We start from the raw sequence: 25348 nt of genomic DNA on the forward strand, positions 1-25348 counted from the left end.
TGTGTAAAGTCAATGTGACTGTGTATATTTGATTTGCGTTTGGTTACTCGAAACTGAGTGGATACATGGCGTCCATAAATTTGCATGATGACATGCTGTAATGGAAACGTTACCATTCAAACTATGGTTAGGATCAGGAAGTGGTGTGTTCAGGACAGGTCCAAAGAAGACGCATCTGGAACAGGAGGAAAGGCGAGATTAAGAGGGTTGAGGTAAGGCGAGGAAAACAGGAGTCTCTGTGATGGCTCTGTCTCTGATTACTGGAAGTCAGGTTATAAGTGACCTCCTGACGATCCGTGAGAAAGGCGTCCTCATCGGTCTGCTGGAGCCGCAGTGTAAGGTACACTTTATTAATTTGTATGAAAACAGCTGAAAAATATGATGGAAAAATAAATAACAAGGCTGAGAAAATTGAATGTGTTTTAAGAGGGTAAAACACATCCCCACCATCTGTTAAATTCTACATGATGATAATATTACTGTAGTAGCTCGATGTGCTATGATGTATGTCTCTGAATCATTTCATGCTCACACTTGTTTTCATGTTATCATCTGCTGCTATCAGAAGGAGCCTGGTGTATGAATGGGCCATGTGTTAGAGCTGTTTTAGTTTTACATTTAGCCTAATCTTGTCATCCGCAGTCTCAGATGCTTGTTTTGTCTGGAACCGTTGTGTTCCCAGAGCATCAACCACAATATTTAAATATTATTTAAATACCACTCCGCAGTAAATAAATGAGGCATTTTTAATTTTTTTTCAGTGTTAGGGCTTTAGACAGTTATTTAATTAAATTTTAAATTCTGTGGTGTATTTGTTACCTTCCCTCTGTTTTCTTTTGCTTAGAGAGTAGAGGCTGTGTTCGTTCTGGCCAAAACATTTCTGTTGTGAAACACAGAGGCACTGTGCCGGCTCTCTCTGGTGTAGATCAAATTAGGCTATGCACAAACAGGCTCTCCCAGTTCATTACGTTACACTGACATTATCACTACCAAGAAGAAACAATTTGGGAAAAAAAGACACAGAGCAGACCCAGAACAGAGACACTGATAGGAAAGACATCGTCTTCATGGTGCAGCCATAGATGGCCATGTGACTGGCAACATAAAAATACTAAATGGAGAAAAAAAAATCACAAAAGTGAAGAAAATACATTCTTTTATATCCTCCAACAAAATTCTAGGGTTAACTTCCAGAGTTCACAAATACATCCTTTATAGTGGCATGTAAATGGTTAATGACCCCTTTTTAGGGCACTATAAAGTTCTTATATGGTATCCTGTGTTTATATGCACACAAACTGCATTGCGCCTGGTGTTGTGAACTGGCACTCAGTAGATAAAACTGAAATATGTTAAACTGAAAATTTGTAGTGTGAAGAACACACATCCAGATCCAGGAGGGCCAGTATAGCCTGACTAACACATTCTAGACAGATGTAACTGTGTCATCAGCACAACAGAGAACATTAGATATCTTGATTAATTTCTTATACAGGGAGTGCACTATTATTAGGCAAATGAGTATTTTGTCCACATCATCCTCTTCATGCATGTTGTCTTACTCCAAGCTGTATAGGCTCGAAAGCCTACTACCAATTAAGCATATTAGGTGATGTGCATCTCTGTAATGAGAAGGGGTGTGGTCTAATTACATCAACACCCTATATCAGGTGTGCATAATTATTAGGCAACGTCCTTTCCTTTGGCAAAATGGGTCAAAAGAAGGACTTGACAGGCTCAGAAAAGTCAAAAATAGTGAGATATCTTGCAGAGGGATGCAGCAGTCTCAAAATTGCAAAGCTTCTGAAGCGTGATCATCGAACAATCAAGCGTTTCATTCAAAATAGTCAACAGGGTCGCAAGAAGCGTGTGGAAAAACCAAGGCGCCAAATAACTGCCCATGAACTGAGAAAAGTCAAGCGTGCAGCTGCCAAGATGCCACTTGCCACCAGTTTGGCCATATTTCAGAGCTGCAACATCACTGGAGTGCCCAAAAGCACAAGGTGTGCAATACTCAGAGACATGGCCAAGGTAAGAAAGGCTGAAAGACGACCACCACTGAACAAGGCACACAAGCTGAAACGTCAAGACTGGGCCAAGAAATATCTCAAGACTGATTTTTCTAAGGTTTTATGGACTGATGAAATGAGAGTGAGTCTTGATGGGCCAGATGGATGGGCCCGTGGCTGGATTGGTAAAGGGCAGAGAGCTCCAGTCCAACTCAGACGCCAGCAAGGTAAATGGTAATGGCCTGTATTTATATAGCGCTTTTACTAGTCTCTAAGGACCCCAAAGCGCTTTACATATCCAGTCATCCACCCATTCACACACACATTCACACACTGGTGATGGCAAGCTACATTGTAGCCACAGCCACCCTGGGGCGCACTGACAGAGGCGAGGCTGCCGGACACTGGCGCCACCGGGCCCTCTGACCACCACCAGTAGGCAACGGGTGAAGTGTCTTGCCCAAGGACACAACGACCGAGACTGTCCGAGCCGGGGCTCGAACCAGCAACCTTCCGATTACAAGGCGAACTCCCAACTCTTGAGCCATGATCCACGTGGAGGTGGAGTACTGGTTTGGGCTGGTATCATCAAAGATGAGCTTGTGGGGCCTTTTCGGGTTGAGGATGGAGTCAAGCTCAACTCCCAGTCCTACTGCCAGTTTCTGGAAGACACCTTCTTCAAGCAGTGGTACAGGAAGAAGTCTGCATCCTTCAAGAAAAACATGATTTTCATGCAGGACAATGCTCCATCACACGTGTCCAAGTACTCCACAGCGTGGCTGGCAAGAAAGGGTATAAAAGAAGAAAAACTAATGACATGGCCTCCTTGTTCACCTGATCTGAACCCCATTGAGAACCTGTGGTCCATCATCAAATGTGAGATTTACAAGGAGGGACAACAGTACACCTCTCTGAACAGTGTCTGGGAGGCTGTGGTTGCTGCTGCACGCAATGTTGATGGTGAACAGATCAAAACACTGACAGAATCCATGGATGGCAGGCTTTTGAGTGTCCTTGCAAAGAAAGGTGGCTATATTGGTCGCTGATTTGTTTTTGTTTTGTTTTTGAATGTCAGAAATGTATATTTGTGAATGTGGAGATGTTATATTGGTTTCACTGGTAAAAATAAATAATTGAAATGGGTATATATTTGTTTTTTGTTAAGTTGCCTAATAATTATGCACAGTAATAGTCACCTGCACACACAGATATCCCCCTAAAATAGCTAAAACTAAAAACAAACTAAAAACTACTTCCAAAAACATTCAGCTTTGAGATTAATGAGTTTTTTGGGTTCATTGAGAACATGGTTGTTGTTCAATAATAAAATTATCCCTCAAAAATACAACTTGCCTAATAATTCTGCACTCCCTGTAGTCTGCAGTCTTGTTATTCCATGTTTTATGTGGTATGGATGAGGCTGACTTGCCTGTGGTGAGAAAAAGCTGCTTTGAAAGTGCATTTTGAAGTACAAACTACTGACAGTAATTTATGATGCAGCATGTCACTGCCATTGTGGATTGCCTGAGACACGTACAGATGGTTCTTTTATGGTGCTTCCTTCCTTTATTACTTGTGTTTGCTTTCACAATAAAATTGTCTTTCCAAACAACGTTAAGTTCACTCACCTGCTAACACAACCTCACCAACTGCCCGTCCATACTCACTCCACACACCTGGCCCAAGTGTACTACTGCACAAGTACAAGAGACATAATTATACAATGCCTAGCCCGTGCTCCACCCCTCCCCTGTCGCTGAGCCAAACCCACATGCCTCCACCACAATGAAAGACAATTATAACAATTTATAATGCTAAAACATTCAAATCACAACAAAAATCGACAGAAACTCTAATATACATGAACTGACACATTAAATGCCACTGAAAAAGTGCAAGGTTCCAGGTTTGGTTTCATTAAAAGAAAAGGAAAGACATGTTGATTAGTACAGCTTAAGAAGACTAAAGAGTGCAGGCAGGGTAGAGTGGGTGGAGACAAACGGGGTGAGAGATTTGTGACAGCAGGATAGCTAGCAGTGCAAAGAAAGGTTTACAATATGGGACTTAGACCTGCTATTATGTGCGGTGTGGAGAAAGTGGAACAAACAAAAAAACAGGAAGTGGAGAAGAAGGTGGCAGAGCTGAGGATGCTTAAACTTTCATTGGGAGTGACCAGAATGGAGAAAAGGTTAGAGAAACAAGGCAGAGATGGTTTGGACACATGCACAGGAGAGACGGTAGACAGTGGAGCTGCCAGGCAGGAAGAAAAGAGAAAGACTGTAGAGAAGCTTCATGGATGTAGTGAAGAAGGACATGCAGAGCGTTGTTGTGACAGATGAGGAGAATGATAGATCAGCTGTGGTGATGATCTGAAAGAAGACAAAGTCTCTACTCAAGTGCATTAGCTCTCAAATAAAAACAAATGTTTTATTAGTGGCGGTAATCATTGTCATGGATTTGCCTAAGGCAGTGGTAAATCTATAGGGCTGAGGTTTGGATTTTGCATTCTGCAGACAGTAAGCAGCTTCCACCACTTTTCACATGCACTACACATAGGTCAAGTGTGTATGGTTATCTGCCTGATGTATACATTGCCTGGGCCTTTGCAGGGTTAGAGGAAGAGAGGTGTAACGCAGGTCAAATTACACTATATTACAGTATTCAGTTCAGTTTAGGTGTATTTATATTGCCCCAAATCACAACAACAGTTGCCCCGGGGTGCTTTAAATTGTAAATTAAAGACCCTACAGTATTACGGAAAACCCCACAAATCAAGCAACCCCATATGAGCACGCATTTTGCAACATGGAGAAGAAAAAAATGTACTTTTGACAGAATGAAACCTCGAGCAGAACCAGGCTCAGAGAGGGAAAGCCATCTGTCATGACCAGCTGGGGGTTGAGAGGTAAGAGAAGAGAAAAGAAAAGAGCTTGTAGGGAGGCAGGACAAAACACAGACTAAGGGAGAGAGAAGACAAAAAGGCAATGGCATGCTGCAGTGGTAATATAAACACGTGGGCAGTGAAAAGAGGTCAGTGGAGTGAAGAAGTGCTCAGTGCATCTCTGAGAGCTTCCTTTTCCCCTCCTGCATGGCAGCTCTATCTTTAGCATCCTGTCTAATATAGCCACTATCCCTCCTCTGCATGTCTCGTCATTTCAGTGCACAAAAACTATTTAAAAACCAATAGCTACTCTATTTGAATCACCACGCAAAATTGAATGTAGTCGAACAACCAGAAAGGTATTACAAAATGTAGTTAAACTACAGGATTGCTTAAAAGTAGTCCACTATTACTTAATTGAGGCAACAGAAAGAAGTTAAATGGAAAAGAGGTCATCAGTCTCTGAGGAGCAGCATCTTTGCTGTAAAATGAAACTAGAATGACTCAAAGGGTTACTGTCAGTCAGGAAACGTGAGCTGGTTTCGAAAGTAAATGATTTCTTTTTTTTAAATCGGATGTTTCTCATTAAAGAAGTGATTGTGTAGGAGGACGGGCACACAGTGTCTTAAGGACAGGGTTAATGCAAAATATCAGAAAAACAAACCAAAGCTAACTACACAAGATCATTACTGAAGAGACATTTACACAAAGACACCAGGAAGTTGCATTAAATTGGCATTTTCTAAAATTTAACACCAACATAAACATGCCTGTGCCTTGTACGATAACTTAATAAATTGCACATCATGTATTGATGCACTTTGGACCACTACTGTCTATTTCAGCTGATGAAATCTACAGTAGCACAGATACTACAGGCCATAAGTACACCAGGGGAGAGGCCAAGCTGGAGTCGCTTAGAATGCGGTGTGGTGTGCCTCATTGAGGATTCGTCCATGCATTCCTATTTCCTGCGCTTATACTGCGTCAAGGTAAAAAGAACATCATTACTGCTCACATTCACTCCAACCACTCAAACTAGCACATACGCTGAAACGTGCACGCTGCTTCCAACATGGCACAGCACGGGGCAGCTTGAAGTGTTTCCTCTACTTTGAGGTTTCCATCAGCAACAATAGGAAGACTCATCCAGATGGGTGCGCCTGTGCTTTTCCTTGTGCAACTCTAACAACTCCTCTCATTCTGAAACACAGCGTGCCAAGTTACTGTGGGAGCAGGAAATGTACATTCCATTCAAGTACACTGCAGCGCGTGCTTTCTTCCATACTTTCCCCGCAGATGTAAGTGATCCTTTTTTGGCATCGGTGCGTGCCTTATGATTATCAGAGTGCCACTTTTAGGTTGGATTTGGGTAGATTTGCTGTGTTTTCGCAGGACTACCAGGTAGGCGTCAACTTTGCAAATGAGACTGAGGCAGAGGAGTTTCATCATACCGTGGAGGCTGCTTGTGGTTAGAATAACAACAAACATCTACACGTATAAATGCTCTCAAAGGCTCAGCCCTGTCTCGTATTTTAACACAACCTTTTTATTTACAGAAAAGATGACCAGCATGATTGAAATGACAGCAGTGGGCAGTTCAACGAGGGAACTACCTGCTGATGATTTGGGGTGAGAAAGATAGCACCACTTTGTGTCTTTAGAGTGAAGGAAAGAGCGTTAAAGAGGTGGTTCACAGTTTCATGTTTTTTTTGTTCTCTTTAGAATTGAGCCATTGCACAGTTTGAATGGGGAGAAAGATCTCCCTATGGACACATCTTCCACGGCAGCTCCCCCAGCTTCAAGTTCTGTATGTCAAACTCTACAGTGAATTGTTAATGGGGTAACTGTTAAGCTGTTATTAGTCATTAATAATAGCATGATAAATGACTCCCTGTAATGTGTCTGCTTGGTGAAGTTTAAGGATCTTGACCCGGCTATGAGGAGGCTGTTGATGCAGGCCAAACTCACTGAAGAAGACTTGAAAGGCAAAGACGTTGCCGAAGCTGTTGACTGCATCATCAACAAGTTTGGAGGGCTGAAGGCTGTGCAGAGAGAGCTGAGAAACAGAGGTACTATATCCCGTAAAGTTTATTAGAATGTGCAAATATTTATTTACGTTTCAGTTTCAGGAAAAATACTATTGTGTATGTTTTTAAGATAGTGTTCTGTCATATGCACATAGGCCCAATCTCTCAGACACTGCCAAGATCTGCAGGGGCTTCCATCTATCTGAAGAAGGGCCCGTTGCCACCGGTCCCTTCCATCAAAGACAGCAACACTTTTCAACAAACACCAAAGGACATGGACACGGTAGACAAGAGTCAGACAAACACTCCGATTCCTTTCTCTCCAGCTCCCCCTCTGCCAGCTGCTGCAGAGAGGATCAGAAAGAGTGCAAGTTTCAAAAATGTAAGAGGAAAAGATTTAATTGAGCATCCATACTTGTACACAGTGGGTGGGCTGAACAAACTTTTGTGTTTTGTGCTGTTAGGCTGGCTCCCGAAAATCAACAGAGACAGGCGACTTAATCCTGGCTGCACTGAGAGAAGCGTTCAAAGAAAAACGGATGCTTCAGCAAAGCAACAGCGAAGATGGAGAACCTACTGTTACTATTCCTAATACTAACCAATGACGGACTCTTTTAAGAGATCTTGGAAGTCAGCTTGTACTGTAAATGTAGTTAAAGATGCGGCTTTTTGGCTTTGATTGTCAAACAAAGCAGTGGTCAGATTAAATTGCCATAAGGCAATGTGATAAAATGAAAAGCCACATTGTGCATTTAAAAAAATCTAAAATGCCATCATATCAGTACAGTATGCTAAGTCTTAGTTTAGAGTCATAGATGTCACTAAATTAGATAACGAAGGGCCAGATTTTCACTTCCCAACGTAAATCCCAGCTTCCTTAAATGTAGCCTACAGCAATATAAAGATAAGTGAAGAAACAGATGAATTTTTAACCACTCTTTTGCTTTAGTTTCTTTTCTGGAAATCTAGCTGAAAGTGTATGTTTTACTTGTCTTCTGTATAACATTTGTCATGACTGTAATGTTTATGTTTTTAAAAATTCAGATTTCTGTGGGGTGCAATGTTTTATGTATTTTTTAAGTGCTTTAATATACACCTATGGTGGAACCTAAAGAATAAACAAAGTGGAGCATGCATTATAGACAAGATATGGAAGCTCTGTTGTCCTGTACTATAACAGCACTGCCTGCTCTCAGTTTGCTTACAATTCAGTAAAATCTGACTTTACTTATCCAGACATAAACAGTGTAAAGGCCAAGGTCAAAGTCGACAAACAGGTGAGTGTGGTAAGTAATTCAGTCAATCGCAAAGGTAAAACCCCCTCTGTTCTTTTCAGTGATCTTAACTTTTTGTTTTAGATGCTTTTCATGTGCTATTTGTGGACCAGTGTTTTAAAAAAGGAGATTTGGGAATAACCTCATGCAAACAGATATTTAAACCAATGTGAAGCGGTGTTTCTAATGACCCCCCGCCTCCCCCATGATACTATATTTCTAAATCTCAAAAGAAGAAAATGAAATGGGGTTAAGGCATTCTTAGAAGTCTTTTTTCGTGGAGAGGTGGGGATGAAAGTGGATGAGCGCTAACGCAGAGAGGTGGGTGTGCGCACGCTCCCGCAGACTGAGTCGCTTCATTCATTTGAGTGGCCGAGCTGCTCTAAGCGTATTGCGCTCACCAAGCTTGGAAAAAGAGGCTTTTAAAACGGGGATCATGAGAGGCTCCTACGCTCTACGAAACGCGCAGGAGAGGCCAGGTAGGACGCTGAGTCCTGTCTTTTATTTTTCGTTATTTGCTCCTTTGTACGTGACGTTGCCGCGAGTCTTCGCTGGCACGGAGTACAGAGTGTGCTGTACGCGAGCAGCTGGGCTAACGGGCGGATGAAGTAAACAAGTGTGTGTCACGTAGGCTTGCTCCGGAGCTGTCAGCGCTTTCAGCCGTGCAAATGAGAGAGGCAGACTGCGGGGCAAGCCTAGGAAATGTGTAAAAGACGACTGCTTTCAGATGTGTTGCAGTAAATAATGGATTTTTGTTACTTTTTAAGCGCTTTGGCAGCAGCTTCCTGCAGAGTCGCTGCAGCTGTTGCTTAGCTAGCTGCACGCAGCTGACAGCCATGGGAAGGAGAGCAGAGACTTGTAAACACTGTTATCACAGGGTCATAGTAGTTATGTGTCAAACATCACGCCCCAGACTCATCCCTATTACTGCCTGGGCTGTGATTCGGGAATATCTGATACATTTCTGGAGCTGGCCGTTGATCTGGCACTGCTCAAACTTGAAAAAGTTGATGGTTAGGAGATAATTATGAGCATACTGGTAAAAGGAGAACGTCTGGCTCTTCTTGCATTCACTATGACCTCCGGGTAGCTTTGTCCTCTCCCACGTGGCTTCATAAGTTTGTAATCCATTAACCAGTTATAAGAAAACGTCACTCTTGCTGTTACACCAGGGTCTCAGAGACGTGTGGATCTTTATTAGCAGTAACTCGATGATTTCCAAAAGCACCTCCTGTGAAGTCATTTTATTAACACGTGCTGTGCAGCAGGGGATGGTGCACAAGGACTAAAAGAGATTTCAAAGTCTAAACAGACGCTCAGGTTTTGTCACTCACTGCTTACTACTCTGTTTACTTCTGCTTGCTGTTCTTGTTCCTCCATTACTCGTTTGCACTTGTGCATAACAGCGGCACTTGGCCTAGTTCTAATGCTATGTCCCATATAATACAACGTTTATATTTACTATAGGAACAGGCTCTTATGTAATTCTATTAGTCACGTATCCCGATGAGTCTGTTTAACGTTGCATAAGACACCATGCAGGCAGGTACACAGATTTCCTGCCGTTCTTTTTCGCAGCTGTGGTCACGGAGGTTTAAATGTGTGCAGGCTGAGCTGCTGTGGCAGGTGTACGAGGGATGAGCAGAGCTCAGGCTGCACTGGTGAGGAGACGTGCTTCACTGGCTGTCCTTATTATGCATAGACACAGAGTACACAGAGAGAGGTGGGGCTGGGCAGAAAAACAGGAAAATCATACTGGAGTCAGTCTATCTGTGTGCAGCTGATCTGTTTATACTGAGGGGGCTGTTTAGTGTGGCGATGGCAGCTGATGTGCATATTAAGCTGCCCTTGCTGTTTAACAATAATCACTGCTACTCAGAGTGGAGGGTTGGAAAGGCACTGAGTTGTCTTAGTCATGAGCACCAATATGTGGTTATAACTGCAGATTGGCTAGGAATATGTTCCAGCATGTGCAGCAGAGTCTTAACAGATTATATCATTATGTTTAGCCACAATAGCTGTAACTCCCGCAGGATATTTATCTCTGGGGCTCAGAGGCTGCCTCAGACGCTGCAATAAGACCGCCTTCTTTCACCATCCTTCTCTCTGTAATAAAATACCATAAAAAAATCTTTATATTTGGACATTTTCATATCCTCCAGATTGTGGCTCTAAATCCCTCTAGTCCCTTCTTAAAGGCTTGGTCTCACTGTCCCTGCACTTCCCTCTCCCTCCTGCCCTCCCTCTCTCCGTCTGCTCTATATCTAGGTGAAAGTTCACCCGCTCACACAGACTTGCAGCGAAGGCTTGATGCAGGCTGAGGCTGTGTCATGTTTATGCACTGAGTGTGCAGCTCCACAGTGCTCTAATCTAGCTGCTGTTTTTGCATGTGAGAGAATTCAACCTCAAGGTCGTTGGAGGTGTTTTTGATGTGCCTTACTTGGTCTTTGTTAATCACCCCCGGATGAAACGTCTCCTCTGTTCTGCACACTATTTAATTAAGTATGAACCGACAAAATGATTCTGGGTCACACCATTCATACAGATTAGTTACAAAGATATTACTCTTTTAATCTGTGTTAATTGACAAAAGCAGCACATTGGCAGCATATTTGAAAAGCAGAAACAATAAAAAGGCTCTATTTTTAGCTTCTCTGCTGTGAAGATTTGCTGATTTTTGCTGGCTTAAAGGTGATTGAAAAGGAATTTCAATCACCTTGAACACAGGAAATTGTGAGCAACATTTCGTGTGATTTTTCAGTCCTTTATCGGAGTCAAAATGGAATCAAATGCTTAATAAAGCAGACAAGACCACAGACTTTTAATAGCTTGACAGCTTCAGGCATTATCACTCAGCAGTGTAGACAAATCCTTTCAGATGAGTCCGAAAATCAAACTCTGTCTTTTTAGGATTATCTTGTTGCCAATTTCCTACAGTCTAAAATGAGCCAGAAGGGCAAACACTGAGTAAAAGTACCCGAACAGGAATTTGATAATGGTTATTGAGAATTTCCAGCTTACCTCTTAAACAGTGAAACCATTGGGACAGCCTGGGATCAATTTCATCTACAATGTCATGTTCTCTAATGAATGCGTGTTTTTTACATGGTCAGCAGGAAGCGAGGTCCTGATGTGTAGAGGTAAAATAACCGGGCCTACAATGATATTCGGTTATGGAGTGAACATCATTTTTCTTCTGTATGATGCTTGATGCACAACACACATCCAGTGACATAAGGTAACTCCTCAGTGGTCGTCAACATTTCAAGGTGCTAAATATGAGTGTTTTGTATTTTTAAAATGTCTGTTACTCCCAATCAGCTTTTCCTTATTGTCATGGTGGTACTTGATAACCTTGAGCTACCCCTCCAGTGCATCTGCCTGCAGACCAACTCAGACTCCACCGTGTTGGATTGCAGATATCTATAACAGTCCTTGTTGTGCTGGTGCAGGAGGGGAAACTCTAACCAGAATCTGCAAGCTCACCACGAGCTACAGAGCAGAACAACGACTACCCAGCAAGTCCAAAGATGGTGGTGTTGGAGTCTATCTGAGGGAGGAAAGAAATCAGGGAATGCCTCAGCCGCAGGGATTGAAAATAGGCCAGGTCATCTTTATTCCATCACTCTTAATTTGGATCATATTCGGTTTGCAGGACGGTTTCATGTGTATTTAACAGATTTCAAAGCCATCTCAAACAAGCTGCTTCGAGCAAGAAGACAGAAAGAAAGTGTTCTCAAACCAAAGCAATCCACGTGAAATATGGGTTATAAAGGCTGCTGTTTGGCACTGGTTGTGTAAATTCGGGGTGAACTTTGGCCCACATTAGATTGGAATCTGTTACATATTCCTCTAAATGATGCTGCGGGTCAAAGCCTATATTTAGGGAAAGTAGGATCATAGTGGCCCAGAAACAGGACTGCCATCTGCTCTCGTCTGCAGCCCACATGAACAGAGTTTCAAATCCAGATACTTTTCACTTAGAGATCTTCTGAGATGTTTTTTGTGGAAGAAATTATGAAAGCAGAGGAGTAGACTTAGAACTTGTACATATACCAAATATTCATACATCTCTCAGACACTCCTGCCTGCTGACCTTTTGCCTAATGACCTCTGGTGACACTATAAACGTCTCCTTACAGATTTGTCCTCATTGTAGGGCCTGCTTTGGTGAAGCACAGCGCCCTCTGGTGTCAGAACCTTGGTATTATGTTTGGGCTTGTCAGCATTGAGGATAAACGATGATTACAGGATGTTATTGAACTGACATGACTCACTTATTACTTAAAAGTGCAATTTGAGTCTTCTGTTCATCTAAATTTGTCACTGAGTTTAATCTGGGGCTGCAGGATTGATCTTTTCCTGCCTCTGCAGGTTTGTGCTGCCGTCTGCATTTTCTCACAGGTTCCCATTTATTGTTTGAGACATAAAAACTGTCAAGCAAGCACATTGTGGCTTCTGACTTTGACTTTTACCCAACTTATTTTCAGTTTATTTATGATGCATGGTAGACTTTACTACAAGTGGGAGCAAATAACTGATTCACACCTACCTAACAGAAAATTAATCTGCTTTTTTTTGAGAAACAGAGAGAAATGTGACGATGTGTTGGTCCATGTCCATGTAAGTTATCCTCCTCAGACCCGAGCTCTTGGTTTAGATGCATTTTAGATGTGATGACTTCGATCTGATGAGAATATAAACTTATCCTATTTGAACAGGAATTTGTTACATTGTTACATAATTGCTGTAGCTTTTTAAAGTATTTGTGTTTTTAAGACAACACACTTATTTTTCAGTATAACACAATAATGTCTGTCTCTGTGTTAGCACTGAGCTGAAGTGGACATATGAGTATTGGACTGTTGCTGTATATGTTACCCCGGGCCATCTACTTAGTGCCTTTTGTGGTATTTCTTACTGTAGCTATGGTAATGTTACACAGCTCAGCTGCAAACCCTACCTCAGTGACTGTTTCACCACTTAATTGATGGCTTTAAATTGTCTGGCAAAACTGAGGTGCTTGTGTTCGACTCTGTTTGCGGTCGGTCAACGCATTGGCCAGAAACATCAAATCCTCAGCTAATCTTGGAATTATTTTCCTGTCTTCAAGCTCATTCTTGTCAAGCTCAGTCTTTACTGTCACTCAGTAAAAAACCAAGCTCCTGCTTAAATACGCAAAGCTGCTAAGGCCTTATTCCAACCGTCGGCCTCTCTTGTTTAACTCTTTCACGCTCTTATTTTAAATCCAGAGGCGACTACACTTTGGAAGTTGTGGGGCTTAAACTTTGGAAAAGCCTTCCTCTTTATATCAGTTTGGCTGAATCAATGTTTTGTTTAAAACGACTGCTGAGAACTAGTTTTTCACAGGTTACCATTTCCTTAAATCCTTGGCCTGTTACGTTTGGCTAAGTAATCACTTATGCTTGAATCGTGTTTATGTACTACTATATGTTGGGGTGGTAAATACATGTTTTTTGACAGACTTTAAAGCTATTTGTAAATGTGTGTTTAAAAAGTAAAAATGAGGATAGTTATTGTTATTCTCCCCGCTTTTTATTTTATTTTTATCGTTTTTATTCAGAAACCCCTAGGCTTTTCTTATATCATTTTATATAACGGTAAAAATAAACTACTATAATTTGTCAAACACTAATACTATACTATACACTATATTCGTGTTTATTAACCAGTTTCATTTTTTGTTTAAAAAAATATTTACATCTGTCAGACGGGAGTTTCTGCTGTATCTTACTTTGCTGGCAACTTTTGCCACATGAAGCATGTGTGATCAGTGAGGCCCGTGACTGGGTCGTGTAAAGCTGAGGCTTCCATGGTTTTCACGATGATGTTGAGCTGAGCTCCCAGTAGTCCGCATGCCCTTCTTTCCTGCCAATGCGCCTCTGCTATTGGCTGCTGGGCCTCTCGTTCCATTTCTGATTGGCTCAATTTCTTGCTGCATTCACTGCCCATGTGTGCTTCATGTGAACGCCTAAAACTTGTTTTTCACTTAGCGTCTTCGAATCGTACGTACGTAGTTCACGAGTCATTACGGTAACTTGTAAACAGTCGCGTTTTCGTGGATTTTTATTTTTATTTATTCATTTATTTATTTTACAGATGGTGGATGCTTGTGATATTTTCAACACAAGACGCTAAGAAAAATGCTTCACAAGACTTTAAAACACAAAATGGTCAATAAAAGCATTGAACTTTATATGACCCTGGAGTGAATTGAGTATTTGCTTGATTGAGTATTATTTGGGTAAACATTATAATGTCTTTGGAGTATTTTGTCTGTTATTAACACAATTGCATTTGAATTCTTCAAACTCAGTTGGGGCTCTTAATCAGACTTCCATACGCAAAATCATGGTGGGAGTTTTTATGTAAGCACCTGGGATAATACTGTCACGTGAAATATGTAAATACATTAATTCACGCTAACATGGGGGAAAAGACGACTGAAGTATCGTTACAACCTGTACCGGGACATTTTGTTTTCTTCCCTCCCTCGCTTTCCGTTGCGCTCAGTATCCAGTCCTTACGGTAATGGGGAAACTGCTGTTCCTCAGCTGATATATAACATCTACCCCCCTGCAGAATTTCAGTGCCAGGCTGAAGCCCACCGCCTCAGTTTGTTTTCAGGAGGGTAACGTAAATGACCCAGCAACCAGGATGATAGACAATCAAGAGTTTATGGTGGAGGGTTACCCGCGGGAGCTCACCCAGAACCCGCTCAGGAAGATCTGGATGCCGTGCAAAAACGGCCACATCGCTCATAGACGTGGTAAGATGCAGCAGGTCGTCAAGTGCGCAAAGGATGTGTGTCGGAGATGCGATTTCACTCATCTGTGGATATGATCTCGTCTCTGGTCTCTCTCATTTTTGTTCTGTTTTGCACGTTTAATGGTCAGATTTGTGCTTGAACTTATCACATTACGCACGGCTGGTTGAGATGTTGCGTGCTCGGTAATGTTGCATCAGGCGCATCTTGTCTGGTCCATATTTCTCCTGACATCACATGCAGGGAGTGGGATTCTGAATCAGCTTAGCATCCGATTACACAGGTCTACTCCTTATGTTACTGGGCAGCTGTCCTGTAATGTGACCCGGGTGCTTGGTTTTGTGTCTGATTTTCTCTCTCACTTTTCTTTTCTTTTTTTTTTTTAATTTTTTTTTTTTTTTGCTGAGTCATTGTCTGCCTTCCCCAGAGCTGTTTTTAGTTTTAGTTAAAAAAGCTATAGCTAGTCCAGTCCCGTTTTGGCATAACACACATCAGTGACCATGTAATAATATTATGCTGCATGAGTCTCCTTAGACATCAGTCTAAATTTCCTTATCTCAAATGTATTTGATGTGTGGGACTGTCTCAGTACTTAAAGATATTCCTATGGATGTTTCTTTTTTTGCATAAGCAGGTTTGTTTTTGTTTTTTTTTACTATACAAACAAATAACAGCAAAAAAGTAATTAGTAACAGAAGAAAAACGGAAATTGCTAGTTTAAGTCTTTAATTTAAACACTTGTTTGGGGCTGTAACAAGCAGACCTTTGTGGTGGTCCAGCTGAATTTCAGCCAAGTCTGAGTTGTTGCGACTGCAGAGCACAAACCTGGCATTTTCCCACCTAATTAATCAGCATGTGCTGCTGGTTAGCTATTAAGGAAACATGTAGGCTTCTGTTCTGCTGTCTGAATTTATGTGCTCCTCACAGCCTTGTTTTTAGCTGCACTTTTAATTGTCATTTTTTCTTGATCTCGGCCTGTCTCAGACATGTCGGAGCTGGCCCCCAGCTCTCATAGAGCCCGGCGAATATAAAATGCACATGAAGGATTTTAGTCTGAAGCACGTGGCTTGCATTTTTAAGCAGTCTCATTGTTTTACCTCATCTTTATTCTGTAGCAGTGCATATAACTGTTACAAAAAGGGGGTTTTTTTTCTCCAAAAAAGCCCTCTAGACTAATTGGTGTGAATTATTGTTGATCACCAAATTAAATACGTGAAAAGCTTTCAAATTTAGGTTCTTTTGTCTCTCCGTCTCTGTCAGTGTGCATGACAAACTGCCCGACCCTCATTGTGACAGTTGGACTTCCAGCCCGAGGGAAAACCTACATTTCAAAGAAGCTCACACGCTACTTAAACTGGATAGGCGTGCCAACGAAAGGTAGGAGCCACTTCCTTAAAATCATGCATAAAGTGACAACCAACATTGCTCTGTGTAAACATGACAGCCGTCTCTCAACAGAGTTCAATGTTGGCCAGTACCGGAGGGAGTGCCTGAAAATCTACAAATCCTTTGAGTTTTTCCGTCCAGACAATGAAGAAGGCCTAAAAATCAGACGGTGAGTCTGCACATGGTTTTCTGGATGTCATGCAAAGTTTCATTCCAACCATTCCACCAGACTTCACCCATGTGTTGAAGAGAGGAGAGCTCAGCTGTGAAATTACCTGCTGGGTTGATCGGTCAGATTGAAAACCTGGTAGCTTTCAGCTATTGTTGGCACATGGATTAACCGCTACAGCTTGGTTTCATGTATAAAATAATACATTTTTCTTTCACGATGTAAAAAAGAATGCAACAAAGACCTAGAATAATCCCAGTACAAATCTGAAATGTAAAAATCTCTCGTGTCTTTCCACAGTCAGTGTGCTTTGTCAGCTCTTAATGATGTACGGCAGTACCTGAGCGTCGAAGGAGGACAGGTTGCGGTGAGTCCTTGATTCTGTCCCTGACGTCTGCTGTAATCCTAGAACACAGAAGCATATAGAACGGCTGCATAACGCTTGTTTTTCCATGTTGTTTCAGGTCTTTGATGCCACTAATACAACAAGAGACAGAAGAAGGACCATCATCATGTTTGCTGAGCAGAATGGATACAAGGTATGTTTAAAGCAAGATGGTACTCTCTTTTTCTTTTTTTTTAAATTTGGATTGGCTACCTCAAAGTTAGCTGTATTTTCTTGTCATTTCAGGTATTTTTCGTGGAGTCTGTGTGTGAAGACCCAGAGGTCATTGCCCAAAATATAGTGGTAAGCTTTGTCTCCTTTCATTGAATCCAGTAGAATCAAAACAGGACTTTTTAAAATTTCTGATATACTTCCCCAAACATTGGCTGCTGAGTCCAAAATAAAAATCAAGAGAAAATTTAGCTTTAAAGTTCATCAGAACTGAGTTGCAGACATAGACTTTATATGAAAGATGGATGTAGCTGCTGTAGCATCACCAGTTGGTTAGTGAAGTCCAGTTTTGAAGCTTCGTGTTGAGCTTTTTAGAGTGCTGCTGTCTTGGTGTTTTTGAAAACACACATCATGATCGAGGTGTGGATGGGACTCAGAAAACAAGGATGCTCGCCTGAATGGTTGTTTAGTTGTTGCGAATGAGTCTTGAACCAAGCTTAGACTTTAAACTAATTACGAAGGACTTCACTGAGGTTGCAGACCAAGACAGAGAGAGTCAGCATGAGGCAGCAAACTTCCCCTTCCTTGTTTCGTCTGCTCAAATCCTCTCCTTGTGTTTCCTCTTTGTAGCAAGTTAAGCTGGGAAACCCAGACTACATTGACTGCAACTCAGATGAGGCCATCAAGGACTTCATGAAGAGAATAAAGTGTTATGAGTCATCCTACCAGCCTCTGGATGAGGTTCTCGACAGGTGACGACATACAAAACATGAAAGCGCTGGATTTTCAGCTGGATTTCTTGCAACATGAGTTAAACATTAGGTTTGATGTATGTAGATGTTGAACAGTAGGCTCTGACACAGGGATGCAGTTCTCCTTTCAGTCATGAAAACAAATGGAGCTAGAGTTATTTAATTTTTTTGCATTTTGCACATTTTACCTCCATCTTGTATCTGGGCTTGTTTTGCTTCTTTTCACAATGGAGCGGGTTTCTGTCTTTATCAGCTGCACATCTGCTAGTTAGGTCATGGCTGCAGTTACATGAGAGGGTCAAATTTTAGGATAGCCCTACCCTCTCACAGTGTGACCCATCAGTAGAGTGGATGAAATCAGTTCAAGCTCACAGGTGATTAACAGAGCGTCTCGTTTCAGGGATCTGTCCTACATAAAGATAATGGACGTGGGCCGTCGTTACCTGGTGAACCGTGTCGTTGACCACGTCCAAAGCCGAATTGTCTACTACTTGATGAACATCCACATCACACCGCGCTCCATCTACCTCTGTCGCCACGGTGAGAGCGACCTCAACATCAAAGGACGCATCGGAGGAGACTCGGGCTTGTCTGACAGAGGAAAAGAGGTCAGTGTCTGTGCATGTAGAGAAAATATGGCAGCACATATGTTTCAAATCACCGAGTTGATCTAATGCATCCTTCTGTGGTGCTCTCTTGCTGTCCAGTTTGCCAAACGTCTGAGGAATTTCCTCCAGGAGCAAAACATCAAAAATCTTAAAGTGTGGACGAGCCAGATGAAGAGGACAATCCAGACCGCGGAGATCCTTGGAGTGTCGTACGAACAGTGGAAATCTCTCAATGAAATCGACGCTGTATGTCCACTTCAAGTTTTCCTTACTTCTGTGCAAAAGCCTCTGTGGAAACATTTGCGTAAATGCTGAACATGTTTCCTCCTCTCTTTCCACAGGGCGTGTGTGAGGAGATGATGTACGAGGAAATCCAAGAGCGTTACCCTCTGGAGTTTGCCCTGAGAGACCAAGACAAATACCGGTACCGCTATCCGAAAGGAGAGGTGAGCATAAAACTTATTTTTTAAGGATTTTTTTAGTTGTTTTTTGGTTGTTTGAGTTTTAAAAACAGTTGAGAGTGTGACTGATCTGCGAACCTCATTCAGTCATATGAAGACCTGGTTCAGCGGCTGGAGCCTGTGATCATGGAGTTGGAGAGACAGGAGAACGTTTTGGTGATTTGTCACCAGGCAGTCTTGCGCTGTGTTCTTGCATATTTCCTGGACAAGACTGCAGGTAAGAAGGACTCAAAGTAGGTAGTTTGAAGTTTTTTTTACTTTACCATCAGAGTATGCTTTTTAAAGTCTGAACCTGAAACTTACTATAACTTTCTGTCACCACAGATGAGTTGCCTTATCTTAAGTGCCCTTTGCACACAGTACTGAAGTTGACACCAGTGGCTTACGGTAAGTTCTGTAAATTAAAAAGCTTCTAACACATTCACAGTTATGCATGAGTCCTTAAATTCTATTCTTGTTGTATCAGTGGAAACAAAATTTCAGCTTGTATTAACTTGTATCAAAAGCAGTTAGATGTAAACTTTAAGATAAATATTGTGAAAATGTTTATCAAAATAAAACACCTAAGATATTAAAAATGGCTTGCCAGTGGGCGTGAACATAATATTATATTTATTTAGTATATTTAAAAAGGAACATTTCTGTATTATAAGTAACTACTGTTTGCTCTTATGCAGGATGTGAAGTGGAGTCTTTCTGTTTAAGCGTGGATGCTGTAAACACACAAAGAGACAGACCAGAGGTAGGTGTCACCAGCAGCACTCAGACCTTTGACCTCACTGCATTTTTACCCTGTGACCCACAACTCAGTCAGGAGGCTCCCTCACACTGTATACATAGGAACCACGACAACAAATAATATTCAATGAAACAAATGATACTCAGGCAACATTATTACAAATGTTTAGATTCTCTAAGCTGCGGACTCAGTGGTGTTTCACACTCTTTAGAGAAAAGAATTCATATAAAAACAGAATTTAAAGTTTGGGTTAGTCTGTGTGCAGATTCAGTATAAGGTTTTAGGGTTTAGAATAAATTTGTGTCTGTATGTATTGCTGATGCTCATTTCACAGTACAAACAGGGGTCTGAGGGATCTGAATGGAGAATCCAGAGAATTGATCTGTCAGTTGGCTGTAATTTTGTATCTGCTGATATCTAATCTCAGAGCACAGGTTACCGTGGCGATATCCTGCTGAGAACAAGCCTATTCATTTATGTCCTCTGTAAAGGATGTTTGTTTTTGGTCTATATCTTTTGATTTATTTGAGCTATGCTAATAAATCCTGACTAGGGATGGGTATTGATAAGATTTTCACGATTCCGATTCCATTTTCGATTCTGTTTAACGATTCGATTCTTTATCGATTCTTTTTAAAAAAGGAGAACACTAAGGTCGATTAGCTTAGAACTTTGTTTTACATCTTCTCTTTGAACAAGATAGAAATTTAGAAGTAACATGGCCTTACAAACCCAACAGTGAGATCTTAAGAGATCCACAGCCTACGGCTCTTCAATGGGGTGTCACAGGGTCCCCAGGAAAAAAATTGTAAATGTAAAATAATAAAATAAATATTCTTCTGTAGCAATTACACAAGAATATAATATAATATAATAAGAATATAATATAAGAATGTTCCTGCCTACAATTAAACACATTCACTTACCAAAAATCGGGGGCATCTGCTGTGGCAAATGGGTTCAAGCCTTTTACCACAAACTTAGTCACTGCTCTGTGACGTTCGTCTATCCTGGCCTGAAAGGAGACGCTACCGGTAGACTGCAGCGACAACTGCCAGCGAGCGCCAGCCAGACTCGGTCTGTCTCTCTCATCATGGTCACCTAAATGCACAGTAATGGCAAGTTTTGTAATAAGGCAGATCGCACTAACATAATATGCACTGTTAGTTGATTATTTACCTGCCGCATTAACGGGAGAGGACGTACAAACGTTACCGCTGCTGCTGGGTTGAGATTCACGAGTGTGGAGCGCAATTTAAAAACACGACATTCACTTAAGGTTATCGTGTGTTTTGTGAGCAAATGCTTTTGCATATTCGTAGTGTTTCCTCCCTTAAATGAAGTATCTACTTTGCAAGTATTGCAAGTTGCCCTGTTGTCATCCGTTCTCGTAAAGTTATAACCAAACTTTTGAGCGTTTGAGCCGCTTGGGTGCTGTGTTTCCTGCCAGGTAAATGACGCTCCGCAACGTGGTGACATCATTCGGGGCGACTGGAATCGATAAGGGAATCGTTTTCAAAAATGGCAAACAATTCCAAGGAATTGAAACAGTGGGAACCGGTTCTCAACAAGAACCGGTTTTCGATACCCATCCCTAATCCTGACGTACTAAACAGAGGACATCCTGGGCTTTCCATTGATATCTCTGCTTTTAGCTCCAAAACTTCAGTGGGAAGAGGAATTTTTCCTCGGTTCTCAGGAGGATGTATTCCGATAAGAAGTGAACCACCTTCGTAGTAGAGAAAACAAGGGTTAACCAGTCCTGTTTCATATTACAGACCTTTGGTCTCTCAAGAGGCACAACACCTATTCCAACATTTACTGTAGCTCTCACTCCTGAGCAGGCCTAGCAGTCAGTACTAATCCGTCTGTTTCTTCTTCGCACAGCGATTGTAAACTTTCAGTCACACGTTCACTGTCCATCCTCCAGTGATCCCTGACAAAACAACTGTGAAGTCGCTTATTATTGACATTTCTACCTCTTTTCTCATCAGCTATGACTTTGATTTTTTCCTCAGGTTTGCCATCTGAGTAAGAGCTGCATGCTCAGATGGCTGTTTTAGGATAACTAAATGTGTGCGCTCATGAACATGTACCAATAGCTTTGTGTTAGATTGTGGTTGTGTGAGACGTTGTGCTTGGAGTTAGGCAGGTGGTTGATATTGTCAGAGTGAGTAAAGGGTATATGTATGCTAGTCAAAAAAAAAAAAAGAACAGAAATTGCACGTTTTATGCTGTGAAGTACATTTTAAACTTTGTTTTAAATCTACTTTCTCAGCACATAATGTTTTCAGTTCTGGTTGATGTGTAATTTTACTGAACACAAGTGAACTCGTACACCTCAGCATTGATTCTGTTTACTGCAGTGGTCTCACTGACTGAAGTCGACCCATCCTGTGTTATTGTCTTAAGTTTAAATATGTAGCATATGTGTGAACACAATGAGGAAAAATAACAGGGGCACTCCTTCAGTGTTTTTAAGTTGTTTTAATGGCATTTCAAAAAAATTAATTAATTTCTGATTGTGGCTGATTTGTATTTACATTCATTATTTATAGACGTGTATTTTATGCATAATGTAGCTTGTTTTCTTAACTATGTGATGGAGACTGTTGCTTTAAATCTCAACATTGTTGCTGTTTCTAAAATGATTCAGTTTCACTATTGCGATCTAGGCTTTGTGTCTGTGCTACCAAAGTGAACATGTCAAACCTCCAATAGAACCAATAAGTTGTTTTACAAAAAATCAGCATTAATGTTAACTTGCTGCTGGATACAAAAAGACTGATTTACCGTATTTCCCGGACTACAAAGCGCACCTGAATATTAGCCGCACAAGCTAAAATCAGGGGAAAATCCTGTTTTGTACATACATTAGCCGCACCTGACCAAAAGCCGCAGGTGTTTCAATATTGACTTATCATATGTAAGAGAATATGCACAAAGGGAATTGTCAGGAAAGAGATGGCTGTTTGGAGACACACCCCTTTTATTAATATTTTGAAAAACAAGTTATGGGTACATATTTGCACATGTGCTGTGCTTCATAAATGAGTAACAAATGTATTACATAACAATAACCTACAGCACACCAGAAAAATAGATTCGGACTACCTTTTAGGCTCAGGTGCAGTGACACGGCTTTAACAAGAAGAAAAGTCAGTCATTCACCACCATCTTCCTGCGCTCTAAAACCACCAAAGTCCTCTTCTCCAGTGTCGGATACGAACAGGATCAGGATGGCTTCGTCATCCACTCTCAGCTTCTTTCCTTCGTTGTCACTTTCAAAACCAAAGAAATCCTCATTGTCATTGTCAGTGTCAGAGTTGAACACCCTCTGAAGGGCCGTGGCGGTGTCCTCCTCTTCATCATGCAGCAGTCCAGCCCTTCGAAATCCGTTGGTGATCGTGGATGTTTTCACACTTTTCCACGCTGTCAGAATCCACCGGTGGAGTTGAGCACAACTTGCTTTTCGCAAGTTTATCGCCGCTCGTCATCCACGACTCCCGCTGAACGCGTAGCGCTACTTTGAAGTTTGTTTTTCGCGCTACTTGTACGGCACTATGTTGCCTGGCGGATGGACATGTGACCAACATACCACTCTTGAACCCCGATCCTTCCGCCAGGCAACGTAGTGCCGTACAACAGCGGAACAAACAAAACAAATCGTCTTACGATATCACAAAAATCATGGACAATCTATAGAAAAGCCGCACCTGACTAAAAGCCGCAGGGTTCAAAGCTTGTGCAAAAAGTAGCGGCTTATAGCCCGACAATTACGGTAATTGAATGTAACATCATTTCTTCTCAACTGTGTTGAGTCTTGCACATTGTACACATAAAAATCTAGATAAAAATAAATATGTTTGTTTCTCACACTATTTTGGTCAAAGTGTTTATTTTGTCAAAGCTAAATTACACAAAGTGATTACACTTAACGCAGAAAACTGACTTCAAGTCATACATGTCAGTGGGGTGTGGGTAGATGTCTGATCAGCGGCTGATATTAGCCGTTTGGCGATGTGTTAACACTGATGTTTATAACAGCTGAAAAATTAAAATTGAGTGTTGCTGTGGTATAATTTATGCATGGTTTCTCCACCAGAGGGCACTCTGCAGCTTCCCAGTTAGCAACACACATTTGGAAGGCCACAAATAACAACCAGCGGATCTGAGTAGCCGGGCTGAATAAATAACTACACATTACAAAAGTATCTGTCAGTGTACATGAATATTAGGTTTTTAAATAACCAAATATCAGTATTAACAAATCTGACATCAGTCGTGCTCGAGTGTGAAACGGAATAAGTTATCAATAATTAAGCTGTGTATCAATACTTGAAAATTAAATGCTAGCTTCTGTAATGCCCTTTTAACACACATTAAAAATCTGTTTGACTTTCGTACCGCTAAAGGCCTCTGGAATATGTTTTAATTATTTGAAATCAACAGTTTAAACAGATTTTTTTTTTCTTTTTCTTTAATGTCATCATTAAGAATCACTGTAGCTGCACTCACAAGGTCTGCTAGTACCACCTCATGAGACAATGGCTCATTCTTATACTGAATATGGAAATCAGGTAATTAATGAACAGGTGAATTAATGTAAAACTAAATGTAACTCAGTTTTTTCCTCTCGTCCCTCTTCCAGAATGTGAATGTGCAGCGCAGCACTGAAGACGCTCTGCAGACAGTCCCTGCTCACTTCTAACCTCCTCCACTTCCTGTTCCAGCCGAGACCTCATCTGACTGTTTTTTTTTAGGATTTCTGAACAGCCTTCACGGTGCTGCTCAGCTGCTGAATGAGGCAGCTTTTTGCCTGTCTCAGAGACATCTTTTTACACTCTCACTGTAAAGCACTTTCTTTAAATGTCCTCCATTTTATACATTTATTTTAATCGCAAAGAGCTTGACTCTCTTTGGGGGGCAACAAAAGGCAGATGTGATTTTTGTTTTATATGTGGACCTTGTTAAAGGTGCAAAAATATTAACTTTAATCATTGTCTCCATGATTATATTAATATTTACTGTATAGTGGGCATTGTATACTGCCATATGGGCCTGTTGTTCGTTTCTGAAGGTGTTTTTATATGAAGAAAGAGAAGGAAAAAAAACACCAGAAAAAGATCGAGGACACTAATCACAAATTGCTTCTTAAGTGTTTTCCTTTTCTTGGCTGTTAACGTTTCTTTTTTTTTTTTTTTTAACTAAATGGAAAAACGTGCCGTGACCGCGCTGTGTTATAAATGAAATCATTCCAGAGATTTAACAGCGAGCAACCCCCCCCTCCTGAAAAAACATTATGGGGGGGTTGAGATATTAAATGCATGCAGCGTGTTTTCTCAAAAACGTAAGCTGATATGCTAAAAATACGAAATGAAGCGCTTCCATTGTTGTAATCTTATATACAAATAGCTTTGTATATAAGACTAAACGTTCAAAGGCTGTTACATAAAGCATTTTAAATCACTCCAACCTTCACAAATGAAAAAGATTATAACATAAAACTGTGAAAACTGTAGGTGCATGTTTGTTAAATTTGTGTGTAAAAACATGTGTATTATACTTTTTGTGGGGTAATGGCTTATATTACTATACTGGGGGGAAAAATAACCCAAAATGCCTTTTGTGTTTCCAGCTGTTAGACCTCAATAAATTTGAATGTTTCTTGTAAAGAAAACTGGAGTTGTGTTTAA

General features: G+C 41.2%; 2 protein-coding genes across 6 annotated transcripts; both read left to right on the forward strand.

The window, feature by feature from the left end:
• Positions 1 to 130: 130 nt before the first annotated feature.
• LOC309706196 (actin nucleation-promoting factor WAS-like) lies at positions 131 to 8376 on the forward strand. 3 transcript variants are annotated; one of them, XM_082532494.1, is made up of 9 exons: positions 131 to 340; positions 5736 to 5882; positions 6105 to 6191; positions 6286 to 6361; positions 6450 to 6522; positions 6616 to 6700; positions 6809 to 6962; positions 7076 to 7302; positions 7385 to 8034. In XM_082532494.1, the coding sequence occupies exons 1-9, from the start codon at positions 242 to 244 to the stop codon at positions 7523 to 7525; spliced, it is 1089 nt and encodes a 362-aa protein (XP_082388620.1). In that variant the 5' UTR covers positions 131 to 241; the 3' UTR covers positions 7526 to 8034. The 3 variants fall into 3 exon arrangements, with proteins under 3 accessions (XP_082388620.1, XP_082388622.1, XP_082388621.1); XM_082532496.1 differs by having other exon boundaries at positions 241 to 335; positions 7385 to 8376; XM_082532495.1 differs by lacking the exon at positions 131 to 340 and adding an exon at positions 4016 to 4197 and having other exon boundaries at positions 7385 to 8376.
• A 212-nt stretch (positions 8377 to 8588) lies between these two features.
• LOC309706193 (6-phosphofructo-2-kinase/fructose-2,6-bisphosphatase 4-like) lies at positions 8589 to 25332 on the forward strand. Of its 3 annotated transcripts, none has more exons than XM_082532489.1 (14): positions 8589 to 8673; positions 16242 to 16358; positions 16440 to 16536; positions 16837 to 16903; positions 17001 to 17075; positions 17168 to 17224; positions 17723 to 17844; positions 18245 to 18452; positions 18552 to 18698; positions 18794 to 18898; positions 19001 to 19130; positions 19238 to 19300; positions 19591 to 19655; positions 24304 to 25332. In XM_082532489.1, exons 1-14 carry the CDS (start codon positions 8631 to 8633, stop codon positions 24361 to 24363), a joined length of 1356 nt encoding a protein of 451 aa, XP_082388615.1. In that variant the 5' UTR covers positions 8589 to 8630; the 3' UTR covers positions 24364 to 25332. The 3 variants fall into 3 exon arrangements, with proteins under 3 accessions (XP_082388615.1, XP_082388616.1, XP_082388617.1); XM_082532490.1 differs by lacking the exon at positions 8589 to 8673 and adding an exon at positions 14834 to 14984; XM_082532491.1 differs by lacking the exon at positions 8589 to 8673 and adding an exon at positions 14995 to 15069.
• Positions 25333 to 25348: the final 16 nt, after the last annotated feature.

Source organism: Aulonocara stuartgranti (genome assembly GCF_965226115.1).
Source record: "Aulonocara stuartgranti genome assembly, chromosome: 5".
In the NCBI taxonomy this organism is placed as follows: Eukaryota; Metazoa; Chordata; class Actinopteri; order Cichliformes; family Cichlidae; genus Aulonocara; species Aulonocara stuartgranti.

Coding starts and splice junctions, on each gene's coding strand:
- LOC309706193 (XM_082532490.1), top strand. CDS start 14,873: ATGATAGACAATCAAGAGTTTATGGTGGAGGGTTACCCGCGGGAGCTC. Junction 17,076..17,167: donor CTGAGCAGAATGGATACAAG/GTATGTTTAAAG, acceptor TTGTCATTTCAG/GTATTTTTCGTGGAGTCTGT. Junction 17,225..17,722: donor TCATTGCCCAAAATATAGTG/GTAAGCTTTGTC, acceptor TCCTCTTTGTAG/CAAGTTAAGCTGGGAAACCC.
- LOC309706196 (XM_082532494.1), top strand. CDS start 242: ATGGCTCTGTCTCTGATTACTGGAAGTCAGGTTATAAGTGACCTCCTG. Junction 341..5,735: donor TGCTGGAGCCGCAGTGTAAG/GTACACTTTATT, acceptor TGTCTATTTCAG/CTGATGAAATCTACAGTAGC. Junction 5,883..6,104: donor TGCGCTTATACTGCGTCAAG/GTAAAAAGAACA, acceptor TCTGAAACACAG/CGTGCCAAGTTACTGTGGGA.